This window comes from Eubalaena glacialis, chromosome 17 (genome assembly GCF_028564815.1).
Source record: "Eubalaena glacialis isolate mEubGla1 chromosome 17, mEubGla1.1.hap2.+ XY, whole genome shotgun sequence".
NCBI lineage: Eukaryota > Metazoa > Chordata > Mammalia > Artiodactyla > Balaenidae > Eubalaena > Eubalaena glacialis.
The window spans coordinates 60,489,302-60,504,972 of NC_083732.1; the positions used below are offsets into that span (position 1 = coordinate 60,489,302).

The 15,671-nt window shown below is 36.1% G+C and overlaps 1 protein-coding gene across 1 annotated transcript in view; it reads left to right on the top strand.

Moving 5' to 3' along the window:
- TRHR (thyrotropin releasing hormone receptor) overlaps window positions 1-8,380 on the top strand; it is a 41,755-nt gene extending 33,375 nt beyond the window's left edge. The window contains exon 2 of the mRNA XM_061171988.1: window positions 7,973-8,380. Coding sequence (XP_061027971.1) covers window positions 7,973-8,380 — 408 coding nt within the window. The remainder of the gene's footprint in view (window positions 1-7,972) is intronic.
- Window positions 8,381-15,671: the final 7,291 nt, after the last annotated feature.

Here is a 15,671-nt window from a genome sequence, read left to right on the forward strand (position 1 = left end):
CTGTCCAGATAATAGCAGGACCCATGACCAGGCACAGGATTTTTTCTGAATCATACATAGTATCAAAAATCAATTTTTTTTTCTGAATCAGTACAAGAATTCCAACTAAATTTCCCAGAGTACTGAGGTATCAACCATTCCCCATGACCTCCTAGGCAGACTAATAAACCAATCTCTGATAATTAATCAAAATGTCCTCAGATTCTATGTAAGCAGATCCTCATAAATGGCATACTATTAATTGAGCTGTTACCCCAAAAAAGAAGTTTCCATTTTATTTTTTTATTCCATTTTATTTTTTATTCCATTTTATTTTTTATTCCATTTTATTACTTTCACATTTTAAATTTTGTTTGTTTTTTCCCTAGGAAATTGGTATGAAGGATTCCTATCTGCCTTGATACGACAATTTTCTTCTCCCTAATCCGTACTTTCTAAATGTAACACTCCAATTTGGGGCAAAAAATCATATGTGATTCCAGGGCTACCAATGATTCCTGCTGATAATGTTTTCTTTTCCAAATACTTCAAAAACGTTTTTTATTGGAGTATAGTTGATTCACAATGTTGTGTTAGTTTCTGCTGTACAGCAAAGTGAATCAGTTAGACATATACATATATCCACTCTTTTTTAGATTCTTTTCCCATATAGGTCATTACCGAGTACTGAGTTCACTGTGCTATATAGTAGGTCCTTATTAATTATCTACTTTATATATAGTAATGTGTATATGTCAATCCCAATCTCCCAATTTATCCCTCCCCCCCACATCCCCCCAGTAACCATATTTGGTTTTTTTTACATCTATGACTCTATTTCTGTTTTATAAATAATTTCATTTGTACCATTTTTTTAGATTCCACATATAAGTGATATCATATATTTGTCTTTCTGTGTCTGACTTACTTCACTCAGTATGACAATATCTAGGTCCATCCATGTTGCTGCAAATGGCATTATTTCATTCTTTCTTATGGCTGAGTAATATTCCATTGCATATATGTTACAGCAATTTGAAGGCTTCAGCTTACCATATATGTTGATTTTTGTAATTATCTAGAAAGAAAACTAGACTTAGAGTTGACAGACCTTAGTTTAATAACTAGCTTTGCTATTTATATGTGAGCTGTATGACCTTATTTCTCTGCTTCTCTGAGCTGTTTCCATTCATCAATGAGATGGGGATAATAACACCTGTCCTACAGATCTCACTGGGACATGAACAGAAAATGGTTTAAGGACAATGAAAGTACATTGTTAATTCCAAGGAATTAAACAATTAACTGCTATCAGGACTCCATTTAGGATTCAGGGTATTGACAAGAAAGTAGCATTTTCTCCCAGATTATCTTGATTGCTTAGATCAAGTGTGGCTAAGAACAAAAAAAGAAAAGAAAAGAAAAACAGATATTGAAAAAGTAATTTTGTGTCTACACTTGAGAAGAGGCCAACCACACCACTTGGGCACTGGACTCTGTTCCCTATTCAAGAACATAGTTCTTCCAATTGTCTTCTTTCTCTTTCTCCTGGATCATAAGATTTCCCCTGTCTATGGGGATTGTTCCCTAAGCAAACATACATGCTGTGATGTCTCTCATCTTTAAAAAAATAGACTCTTCATCCCCCTCTGGCAGCCCTTCTGCTTTTCTACTCCTTTTCCCAGAATAACTCAAAAGATATGTTTATAATCACTATCCACTTTTCCCATCTTCTCTTGAACCCACTCTAAACAGGCTTGCCTGATAAATGAAAGTTTTTATTTGTATAAATAAATAATGCTTTTCTCCAAAACTACTCATTTCCTCTTACTCATGCTATTCTGTCTTGTAGTTGTTCTCCAAGTTACAAGAGTAGCCTAAGAGGGTTGTCCCAACTATTTTAGTTTTGTCTTTTACTCTTTATCTTTCTTGAGTCCTGATCTGTGAAATCAGTTAGTACTTTTTACTAGGCATTATTGTAATAATTATCAGAATTATTTCAGAATTATATCAAATATTAAATGTTTAATATTCTTGAATACTTTATAACTTAAAAAGCAATATGCAACCCAGAAATTCCACTCCTACTTATAGACCCAAGAAAAATAAAAACATACATGCACACAAAAACTTGTACACCAATGTTCATAACAGTATTATTCATTATAGGCAAAAAGTGGAAACCACCCAAATGAGTGGATAAATAAAATGTGGTATATACATAAGATGGAATGTTATTCAGCAATTAAAAGAAATGAAGTACTGCTATAAGCCGCAACATGGATGAACCTTAAAAACATTACGCTAAGTGAAAGACACTAGTCATACACAAAAGACTGCATGATTCCAATTATATGAGATATTCAGATAGGCAAATCTATGGAACATAAAGTACATTAGTGGTTGCCTAGGGCTGGGGAAGGTGGACAGTTACTGCTCATGGGTATAGGGTTTCTATTCAGGATGATGAAAATGTCCTAAAATTAGACTGTGGTAATGGTTGCACAGCTCTGTGGATATACTAAAAACACCTGAATTGAACACTTTAAGTGGGTGAACTTAATTATATGTAAATTATATCTCAATAAAGCAATGTACGAGGTTAACATCATTAGTCATAAGTCAAGCTGATGGCCTGCGCCCCTGATATGTTGTGTTGAAAATGGCAGTTCACCTCTGTGGCCTTCCTCCAAAAATTCCACAACTTCATTGTAACCATGAGGAAAACATCATCCAAACTCAAGTTGAAAGATATTCTATAAAATGCCTAACCAGTTCTCCTCAAAACTATCAAGACCATCAAATGTAAGGAAAGTTAGAGAAACTGTCACAGCCCAGAGGAACCTGAGAAGATGTAATGACTAAACATAATGTGGTATCCTGGATGGGATCCTGGAACAGAAAAAGGGCACTAGGGAAAAACTAATGAAATCTGAATAAAGTATGGAGTTAACTAATTCTGTGTAAGAATAGTCATTAATTGTGACAAAGAAATGCACCATACTAGGGTAAGGTCTTAGTGATAGGGAGACTTTGGTGTAGGGTATTTGGAAACTCCCTGTATTAACTTTGCAACTTTTCTATAAATCTAACACTATCTTTTTAAAGGTAATATACAAACATTAGCTAATAGTTTTAGAACTTGTAGTAAAAGTCATAGTACTAGTACTAGAGATAGTAGTTAGTAAAATGAGGTTCCTCAGCAGCCTAGAAGAGAGAACCTAGTTAGCCTCTGGTTTTTCACAGACAGCACACATATGCAAAGTTGAGCTTGTGTCCACTCAGGGAAATGTAATCTCAACCTTCACAGTCAGATGGACCTCTATCCAGTTCATGTCTTTTTTAAAAAAATTTTTAAAGGAAAAGAAATCCTTGAATAGGGTCTTTATCTAGAGATTTTATAGATTACAAAATGATGTTTTGAGGACTGAATTGAAACTCTCTTGTGAGAACTATATGGCACTTATTCCACATAATTAAATATCATAAAGAGTAAAATATATATAGTAGGGCTTGATTCTAAAGTTTCCAGCTGATCCTCACGAAAAAGATAACCCTTCACCATGGTGGCCAAGGACAGAGGCCTGCCCACCTTAGACTCTCCTGTTCCCACCCTGCTCTTCTCAACCATCTCTGTAGGCAGTTTCTCCAGCTGAACACTATGTTTTAATCAACTGATTTTTATGACCTCTTTTCCTTGCCCTCAATATACTCTGCAAAAATGGCTGCCTACTTCTTCGTTGACTTTTTAGCTCCATGGAGCTGACCCTTTTAGGACTCAATACTTTACATCCCCTTTGGCAGCTGCATCTCCCCTTCTGTCCTAGCAGAAGGAATGCCAAGCAGCCCACAGAAAATGATGGATTTTGTTATGGTTTCCACAAGCTTCCTAGAGAAAAGAGATCGCTCCACTTCTTTCCATGGTCTGCAGTTAGAACTTGCACACTAAATTACTTCTGGTCTTCATGCTATGCCCCACTATCTCATGCCTCCAGATTGTCACACACACCCAGTCTCTGCAGTAACACTTGTCCTGCCTCTCCTTATCTTCAGATTTTGGCTTAACTATCACTGAGACCAAATCCTCACTCACCAATCCTCAACCTCAAGTCCAGATCAGGGGCTCTCATAGAACCAAAACTTTCCTCTGTCTTAGCATTTGTCACATTGTATCAGATTATAAGATACATGAAGCCATTAGCAATGTGTCTCTGGGTCACTCTCGAATCCTCAAGAGCCAGGACATTGACTGGTACACAGTAGGAATGCCAATGAATCTCCTAGAGTAAATGGGTAAATTAATTCCTTCCCAATCAAAAATATATGGTAAGATCATTTTCCCCTGAAGATTGTTTCATGTTGTTTCTCAAAGACCTTTAGGTCCTGGGGCAGAGACTTCTGTAAATAAGCAATCTTTCAACTCATTGTGTATCCCATGCACTTCCCCAGTAAAAATGTCAATGCCTAAAAACAATGGCCCAAAGATATTTTCAAATTTGCATTTTTGTCACTTATTTGGAACCACAACAGAAATAAAACTTCAGCAACCAACAGTGAAATTAATTGGGTATGAAAGACAATCTCTAGGACATTTCCTTTCTAGGTATTTGCTCCTGTATTACGAACTATTAAAATCCAAGCTATGGCTACACCAAAAACTTGTGAACATTTTAGAAAGTGATTAAGCTCAATCAAAGATATTTGGAATTAACTAAAAATAATTATGAGTGAGATTAAATGTATTCTCTATTATCCCACTGGAGACATATTTTCCTCTGGGTCAGTCTTAGAAACATCACTGCATTTGTTTTATTTTAACACCTCCTTAACATTTAAAAAATGTATTTCAAACAAAAAGCTGAAGTATATTAAGGACTCAGTTTACTAATCAACCAATCTCTATTTAAAAGGGATTTTTAATATTAAAAAATTAAGTGTTTGCAAAAATCCTCTAACAATATGTTGGAGTACTAAAACCCAGAAAAGGAATACCCGAGGAATGGTGTCTCCTCCAGGATGGAGTATGGAGTGAATAGGGGGCAGCTCCAAGGGAACCAGGTTCATGAAGCCTCCCCTTCTCTGCAGCTGGAGTAAGTTAATCCTTCCTCAGAACCCTGGACTCATATATATCACAAGGCACATATCATAGTCTGCTTATTTTTAATGTATAAAGTCAGCGACTTCACAATGCATTGATAAAAGCAACATGAAAAGAGGAGAGAGCCTTACTGTTTGAATCCCCAGCATCTAGAAAAGTCCCTAGGATATGGCAAGTGCTTAATAAATGTTCACTGAATGAAAAAACAAAAAACCAGAAAAGGATCATGATTACATGTTTTGAAATAATTCTTTCCATGCCTGAATTTATTCAACATTAATTGAGGGCTATCTTATGTCACATACTGTATTAAATACCTGAGGAAAGAGAAATGAATAAACTTTACTCATGTCCTGAAGAAGCTCACCATCTATTGGACAGGTGGACAAATATAACTCATTGCAATAAAAAGTTTGGGGAGTGATGATGCCAAAGTATGCATGGGGGCCTGTGGAAGCGCATGGCAGAGATACTAACCTAGAAACAGATTGCTTTTCTTTGAGACAATGAAAGTTGCCCCCTTACATTAAGTAAAAAGAGGTAGGTAGATATTATATGTGAATTCAGTGTTTCATCTGAAAATAGTAGGGAAAAATAAACAGATAAAATTCAACCTTTAAGTTCAGAAATTAAGCAGCAATAAGTATGTTGAAATTATGCTTAGAAGAGATTAAATGTTTCTGGCAACCATGTGGGAGTAACATGGTAGAAATATCATTAATGAAAATGCAAAAGACTTTCACAGGGAGAGCAAAGTATAAAGGAAAGAGCATGGGCTTTGGCTTAAGCAGACTTAGCTTGAATCATGGCTGTCACTTACTAGCCATGTGTCTTTAGACAAATCACATATACTCTCTAAACCTCAATTTCTTCATATGCAAAAGAGAACCAATACTAGCTTACACACGGAGTTATTAAAAGCATTAAATAAGATTATGTTTACATATCTTTATGACGGGCCATTATAAAGACTCAAATGTGATGCTAGCAATCCAATTGTAATTCAAGCCAGGGGCTCAAATATAAGATGCTTAGTCCTTGGCAAGGAGTGGGAGGATGTTGGTAAGTGTGAAGCAGTGACCTGATATCAGAGAACCTGGAGTACCAGGCAGTGGGAAAAGGCAGGGATGTGAGTGATGATAATGACGAGAAAGATGATAATTACTATGGCTCCTTCCAAAGCTCAGAGTACTTATCACTGAATTAAGCCTTTAGTTTCCTAGGATCAATTAAAGTATTTACTCATAATCTTAAAAGTCAGCTTTGAAAAAGCAGGCTTCCATTAACCTCTTGTCTGAATAGATCCTCTTTATCTCTGAAAGAGGTCAAGAATCTCTGAAATGTTTTACTTGGTATTATATGAACCAATGTGAAAATCATATCTTCCCACTGAACAACTTCCCTGCCCCAGTAAGCCAAATATAAAATGTAATTATCCTAATGCAGTGAGTCAGCAGGACCGTGAACAGTGATCGCTCAGGGAACAGTGAGTGAGGTAGAGCAGGAGGGCTCGGGGCACATTCTTAGAGGGTAGGGAGGACTTCAAGAACGTGATCAAAGGGCCCTGGAAGCAGAGGAAACACAGTAACTTGAGAGTAGGTGGATAGATAGCTCATAGGTGCCATTGCAAAGAAGTTGTAGGAGTTGTTCAAAAAAAGATAGTAGTGGTTCAAAAACCGATAAAGGCTATGTGTGTCCCTAAGTGAGAAGTCTTATAGCGAATAATATGAGCCAAGGAAGGAGGCAGTTACTATAGAATAACAACAAGAGGGTAGCATTACCCCCACGATGTGGGATTCATGGGGAGTTCCTGGGGTGGACAAGATATAGTTAAGGGTAGGACAGAGCCCCAGTATCAGAAGGAGTGCTAGGAGGGGAACGGAAGGTATTCTAACACCGGAGAGCAAGATGGATTCTATGATTAGGATTAAGTACAGGAGCTGAATGTATAGTAGACACTAATGACAGAGTAGGTATCCAGCTGTGAAATCCTTACTTCTACACTAAAGAACTTTCAAAAGCCCTGTCTAAAAACCGGCTCTCTCTCAATGCCAGAACAAGATAGAGGCTGGTGGAGAGGGCTTTAGGGAAACAGCTGAGAGGTTAAGAAGGATGAAAGAGGAAATATCAGTTCCTTCTATTTGCAGTAGTTTTCAAGTTCAGAACATCTAGAAAGTCTGGGCTGAGGAAGCTGAAATTTGTCAAACTCTGTAAGAGACTATAGATAACTAAAAACTTATTTTAAAATATGTAAAGTATTGCTGTTGAAAGAAAGGTGAGTAAAGATGGGATTAGACCCTAGTGTTTACCGCAGACACTTTTGGTGCCCTGGGTCACATCCTCTTAGACAGACTGTGGTTTCAGCCATGATTTCATGGCTGTTGTGGATGGTTCCTGCTTGCCGAGAGCACTGCCCTACAGGTATCCAACGTCCCCTGACTGTCTCGCCTCTTCTCCGCCTCAAGGTTCTGTCTAAAGCCCTTAGGAGTTTCCAGGTAGGTGAAACTTGGAAGTACCGTGCATTTAAAGCCCCTAAGGCACCTCTCAACAAAGGGGAGATGGCAGCCAGTAGATAAATGCCTCAGCTTCCCTGTCTCTGGACAGATGATCCCGAAATGCATTACTTGATCCACAGTTGCCCACAGTGGGAGTTGTCTCAAAAACACACCTTATATTGGCTTTTCCTCCTCTGTCACACTCTCTTCTATGTCTTTAATCCTGCTTCCTGGGTTCATCTCCCAAATACTGTAAACTGCCTGCACTTAAGTCCTTGTCTCAGACTACCTCTTGGGAACTAAATGCTGGAGGAGGGCAGAGGGGGAGTCGTTTTATTTTCATGTTTTGGTTCTGTTTTGTTTTAATTTGTGTTTGCTTTGCATTTCTGTTTCTCCATAGGTCACCAAGATGCTGGCAGTGGTTGTCATTCTGTTTGCCCTTTTATGGATGCCCTACAGAACTCTTGTGGTTGTCAACTCATTTCTCTCCAGCCCTTTCCAAGAAAATTGGTTCTTGCTCTTTTGCAGAATTTGCATTTATCTCAACAGTGCCATCAACCCAGTGATTTACAATCTCATGTCCCAGAAATTCCGTGCAGCCTTCAGAAAGCTCTGCAACTGTAAGCAGAAGCCAGTGGAGAAACCGGCTAACTACAGTGTGGCCCTCAATTACAGCGTCATCAAGGAGTCAGATCATTTCAGCACAGAGCTTGATGACATCACTGTCACTGACACTTACTTGTCTGCCACGAAAGTGTCTTTTGATGACACCTGCTTGGCTTCTGAAATAACCATTAGCCAAAGTTGATTCATGGAGTAGAAGAAAATGGATGATAAAGAAAATAAGAATCTGTGCAGTTATCAACCCAAGAGAGGAAACAGCCAATACTCGTATGTGACGACAGAGCAGATAAAGTCCTCGCCAGTGCTCTAACACATACTGCCCCAAGACACTTTAACCCATTAGAATGAGTCACAGCTTCCTGCTCGTATCAAGAAAATGTATATCATAGAAAAACTGAGCAGATCTGTGAAAGATCCAAATGGTGGAAATTTTCCATTTAATTTGAGACTGTATTTTCTGGGGCTGTGAAGTTTAGATAAAATCTAGACATCAGTTTACCTTATTCAAAATAACTTTATCAAATGTATTTTCTTACCCCCCCCCAAATTATTTATACATGTGGTAATTTGGCAACATGAAAATTTTTAATGTTTTCATTTAGCATTTCATTTTAATAAAGTGCAGTGCTATTTTCATGAATATTTGAAACTACAGGGAAAAATAGAAAAAAAATTTGATGAGTAAAAATGAGATTTCAGACAAATATATTCACCATATGAAAAAAAAGTCATAATGCTTATAAAATTCTGAGTTGATTTTTATATCTTACAAAGTATAGATGGTCACCATTCAACTTTAATGTAAATAGCCAAACCCCAAAATAACCAAAATTACTAATTGAGAAGACATGTAGATTTGATATTTAGATAAATCCAGCTCTGTACTCTGCAAGGCTTCTAAATGATGGGTGAGACAGGAGAAATATCAAGATTAAATAACTGTGAAGATACATACTAACATATAATTAATATTGAAAAGTAGCCAAGACAAGACCAAGTATTCAAAATAAGGTTTTACTTCTTCCTCTGAGACTTTTAAGGAAGAAAATCCTATTTGAGCATTTGAGAAGAAAATCCTATGAACTACTGAGCCATGTCAAGCAAAGCTTTCTAGCTGAATCTAGCTAAAAGTCTGAAACATTCTCAAAAGCTTAGTTGCTAGTCTAAGTCAGCCAAAGGCTGACTATTACACTTCCAGCGGAAGACTCCCCACTGAGCATTGTAGTCTATGGATTTTAACTTGTCTGCAAGTGTCTTTCCTTCCTGCCTGCTTGTCATTTGTAGGTTCTCTCTCTCTTTTTTTTTTTTCAAATGCTTGTGACATTTTGTTTACAGATTCTAAATCAAAGCAATGCAAAATTTTATTGGCTTTATTTCCAATAGAGCTAAAACTAATTTCATCTTATTATTAATATCTCTTTATAGTTATGACTTAGGCCTGCTCTTCTATTCCAGTGATTATTAGAGAGGTGTGAATGTGAATCTGTCAGGTCCTACTTTAATCCCTTTCAATTGACTCACGTACTAAGATTTGGCCAAGTGTAAAAATCGCCCTTGGTGTTGGTTCAGTAATAGCTGATTTTTAATGACTGGGTCAAAAAGTACTGTGTACTTCTAAGTGCCCCATAGACTGGCATTTTCTCTTTCCAGGGTATATCCTTATCTTGTGGATTTTTTCCTGAAACCTAATTGCTAATGATAATTACCCACACAAACACCTTCTTTATGAAGAATATATCACTCTATTTTGGAAACTTCAGTTTTTAAATGCTGCTTCATGGAGACTCTGCCATCCAGAACCTCAGTCCTGAATATGCTTTGGTGAAAATTGGCCTCATCTACTCCATGAAAACATTCTTATCCTGTCACTGTGTCAGTAAACCAATGCAAGCAAACACTTATAGGAAATACACTAAAGGTCTATATGCACAACACTAAGAAAACTATTTTAACTGACTTTTCATCCTGGATTAAATATTAATTTTGGGATCATATAGATAGAGCACTAGAGTGACCCAACCCCAAATCACACATGCACGTATGCAGGTGCGTACAAGCACATACACATGGATGTGTAAATTGCTTATCCATGGGGATTGGAATATATTAGATTTTTTTCATTATGGAAAAGAACTGATATCATTGAGCATCTACTATGTCTCAGGCATGCTGCTAGGTATTTAATCAACATTATCTTCATCACAGTCTCACTACAGCTGTGATTTTCTTATGATAAGATCAGGGATCAGGGATTAATTCCCTAAACTGTATAGATATTAGGGAAAGAAAATGAAGAAATGTCTTTCTTTTTTCTTTTTTTAAGCCAGCATGCTGATTAAAATTCTTGTGACCTGATGGCTTAAATAATAAAAAAATATATTCTTTGCAGAGTGGTAATATCAGATGTTGAAAAAAATTATGATTAGTTTTATATGTTATACACAGAACACAATATACTCTTCCCACCTTTGGAAATTTAATATATGGGCTCAGTTTTTGTTTTAATGTTTAAAAAGTTATTTGCTAATAATCTGTTAATTTTAGACCACATGGGAAATTCAAAAGAACACAGTTCATAGCGTTTCAACTCTAAAGCAAATGCCATTATGAAATTAAATGTTTCCATGCAATATCCAGTAGATATTTGGGTTTACACAGCAGAAATATAACTTTTTAAGGTATTCTTTATCACACTGTACTAAATCATAAAATATTGCCATAAATAATCAAAAGTTAACAAACCATCAAATGAAAAATAAAGAGATTAAAAATTGCTGATGGAGTGATGTTATTAAGGCCTCCCTTAATAAAATTCCTTGAGCTATTTTATTACTTCCAATTTCATTAATTGCTGAGCGTCTTTGGTTAGATCTTGGACCTGAGGTAATTAGGTAACGGGCACAGATCATGAATAAAACAAGCAGACATAAATTTCCTCTTAAGACTTCTCCCATCAGTATTATGAGTTTAGTTCTAGAGCTTCACTCTAGAACTAGAGTGAAGAGAAATGAGAAATGAGAAAAGTGAAATGAGAAAAGTGAAAACTCTGTAATCACTCTTAAACAGGCCAAATGCACGGAACAATACACCTTGACAATATACCCAAACACATGGCTGATTTGTGCTAAACAACTAGTTAAGTCAAAAGAAAACTATAGCCATAAAACTTAGGTTAGTGTAACTAAGTCTTAAATAGATACTTGAATTGTTTCATTTTCAGAAGAATGTGTTGGAGTAATAATGACAGTATGTCATAGTAAAGCTGAGTCCACACAGTTATGGACTACTCTTAAAGAATAAGAGTTACATCATTCCAAACTATGTTAAATCTATAAACATGATAGAAGAGAGAAAAGATTAACTTTTGGGAGGAAAAGGAGATTTTAAATAGCTTACCCATGGCTCTATGAATTCTATAAATAATATATGCAACATTATTTATGTCTCCCAAGTGCAGCTCACAAAGGGGTTGGACCATTTGATCATGGAGTAAGGGAACTGGATGTGAATGACAGAGCAGCCACAGACAAGCAGTCCATCCAGGCTAAAAGAACATTTATTTCAAATATTTGGAGTCACTTGTTCTCCTTGGAAAAAGAAGAGTATGAACATCTCTAGCAATTTGTTTTCTGTTTATCTGTAGTTGTCCACAGCAAATAACCATCAAAACCAGGATTTGGCTGAGCGAATATAAGTTTTTAGAGTAATACACATGAAGAAGTCTTACAGCACTCTGTAGTAATAAATATATTTTTCTCTCCTTCCCCCACCTCCCCTATCAAACTCTTCTCCCTCCACAAACATGGTTTTCCTCAGAGCAGCCAGTTTTATGTGACTTTATTCAAGACTAAACCTGGACATGAACTATCTTAAGTGTACTCTTTCAAATATATGTAATATGTGTGTGTGTATATATATATATATATATATATATATACTTGCTCTGAACATTTCTGTGTTTCATAAAATCATGTTCAAATTGTGGAAGAACTGATGCTTCTAAAGTTTCTACTTATGTCCCAATTTTCACGGTGGGGAGTCATGTGTAGAGTTGAGCTGCTCGATGTTTTTTCCCTCACAGATATGTAGAAGTCTGGCATTTCAGAGCTTCACTGAGAAACCAATAAAAGAATACTCCATATGTGAAAAACTACTGCAGAAATTTAAGAAAATCACACTGTACTAAATAAAAGGCTCGCCCCATTCTTAAGGATTTCACAATCCAATGAGGATAAACTAAATCAATATAATATCATCTCAAAATATAACATTTTGGCAATATTTAGAATATGAATTAGAAACAACAGAAATGTTTTAAAGAAGCAATTAAGATCGTTCATGTATTATGATTCTATTTTATGAACTATAATTAGAAATATTGATTAATTTTTAACTTCATTGATCACACAGGGGGAGAAAGGTCAGATACAGCCCTGTAATATTTTTGTTTTTATGTTTAGTCTGTAATCTCAAGTCACTCAGCAGAAAAGCTCATTTACAAGAGTGCCCATTGGGGAATAGTTTTGTTACTGAGACGGTTAGAAGCAAATGGACTATGCTGATATAAACTAAATCTATATGGTTCTGATTTTAATATTCGAGTAATCTCTGTGAAAAGAATTGTGAAGAATGTTTGTAGACAGTGTTGTCAGGCTTGTTTACATTCTTCTACACCAAGTACATTTATGGCAAATCCAACATGAGGTGATTGGTTTATATTTTAGAGATTACGTCTGGAAAAATTAAGCTGGATGAAATAGCTCAGCTGGGACAGCACATTGTCCGAACTGTCAAATCTGGATCCTGCAAGAGAACAAAAGACAGTTTTATGGCCAATAAACAGCAAATCCACACAATGATCACCTGTATATCCTCGTGGAGGAGCATCTGGGTCAAGTGCATACTACAGGCTCTCAACTGAAATAATGGAAATAAAAGCATTTTGAAAATTATACAAGTTAAAAGGATGGGATAAAAACAATGGAGTTGGTTACAGTTCCTGCAACTTATTTGAGCCCCTAAGCAACACCCATAAGTGATTATTTCATTCCTCACAGAATAATGGACTTCTTAATTTTTGTGCATATCGTCGTTCTCTGACTTGGAAGAGAGAATGAACTTTCTCAAGAATGTTATGAACTGATATTGATAAAGATGGAGACTTTCCAGAACAGAAAAATAAACACAACATGGCAGTAGAATAAGATTGAACTTAACCACAGGTCTGAATTTAGAAGACAATTAAGAACATTTTCTGTATTCCTGAAATGGCACAAAATGCCCCAGTAAGGAGGCTAAATGTTTACACCTTAGCCAAGAATAATAAATCACTCCCACTTTAATATACATAAGAATTACCTGGAAGCTTATCTTAAAATGCACTTTATTTGACGTTGCCGCAAGATTCTTGTTAGGTAATTTTGATGCCTGTAGCGCTCTGACCATACCCTGAAAACCACTGAGGCATAGTCCCCAGTGTAGACTTTCAAGGCTCTTACATATCATAACTCTTAATAAACAAACTGCATGAAAAACTCCTTGAAAGTAAGTCTATTTCATCTTTGTATTCCACAAATTATCTAAACTTGGATGATGTCCCTAAGTATCTGGTAAATGTATGAAGAAATCAATGAATTGCAAGCTAATGTATTTTTAAATTTTCTGCTGATGTCCAATTTGCCTCTAAATCTTTCTACACAATAAGATAACTAGTTCTATCTGGTTTTTATTTTTCTAAACCGTTCTCCCAGCTCAGTCAAAGGCATTACATTAAGTGTGCTACATGAGGGTCAGAACAATTCCTTACATACGTATAGTGCTTGACAATTTCAATAGCACTTCCACATCCTAATCTAATAATTCAAGACTAATGCATTGCCTCTGCCCTCAAGGAGATTACAATCTCGTGATAACATATTAACACAGAAACATAAGAAATACAGAATGCATAATTGGAAGCCAAATTGTGTGATTTCAGACTACAAACAATTGAACTCTTCAGAGGAAAAGGGACATCTTTGGTGCCTGGAGTCATTAAGGATAACGTTGTAGAGAACACAGGACTTCTTTCAAGGATAGGTTTGATTTAGATAAAGAAAAGACAATACATGTGGGAGAAATAAGATGAGTGAGGTCAGGGGGATACAAATAAACATTAGAGCAAGGCTCTGGACATTATGGATACTGGTCCAAAGTATGTCCACTTCATGAGAGATTAAGGAAGGCAGCTAGTCCTTTCATATTTGCCACCACCAATAAAACTCCAAGTAAAGGAAAAGTAAAAGAAGTCAAGAACCTACCTGTGCTTATATTTGGTGAGGAAATATTCACCCATACACTAGAATATAGAGTTAAAAAGCATATAGGTCAGCTATATTTACTTTCTAAATATTTCATTTATTATGTATAGAAAATATAATACACTATTTGTCTTATAAGCATTATAATTCCAAAAGTACTCTTATAGTCTTAATTTTCGAAGTGGAAAATATGTGTGTATATATACATATACATATACATGTATATCTTTGTTTCTATATCATATCATCACCATATATTTTAAAGTATTTATACCTGTGTATATTATCCAGGGGTCCTTAACAACTCTGGATTTATCCAATTATGTTAACCGTAGAAATCAGAGCTAGCTCAGGGACCTAGGCCCTTCATGAACTTAAGCTTCAAGAATAAATTTGTATTGAAAAGCAAGTAGTGATTAGCTTCAGATTACTTGTGACATCGTGGACTTGCATTTTGCTTTTGATGTGCTCCTGAATGTGTTGGCTTCCTTCTATCAGTTTTAGAAAGTTGTATCCTGACTCATTTCATCACTTGGGAATTAATCGCTGTGTCCTTGTGGGACAAAGACTCTTCTTTAAGAAAGTACAGTATCGTGTGCTCTGCTGTGGGAAACTGTGTCTGTACCAATATGTGTATTGTGAGCAATAAAGCATCAAACTGAAAGAACTGGCTCTTTAGTTTTCTTTGTCTTCCAAATTATTTCATTTTGGTGCAACTTGACTCTTAACCACTTGCTCAGAAGAACATCATTTTAATCCAGTGGCACCCAACATGTACCAGTGTGGTTTTTTGAGATGATTATAAGTAACACAGAGATAGACGTTTTCCATTTCAATAGTCATTTTAATGTGTACTGGAGCAAATATGACTAGCTCATCAAATTCACGATGTCAATGATGTTAATGAGTTCACTTGATGTTGATATTAGATAAGACGAAAAATCATGAGGTTTAAACAAGTGGCTGAAGTGTGGACAGCACTGAAGTAATTGTTTCAGGTGTCTGTTCCGTTTTGAACAATAGCAAAGTAAACCCAGATACTTGTGTGTATCATTGAAAAGCAGATTGCTCCATTACCTTTGTAGTTCCAAGTAATCTCCAACTTACCTGGAAAAAGCAAGGCAAAAAATACATGGACCATAAAGTTCAGCTCTTGTAGAAGTGGATTTGGCTTAT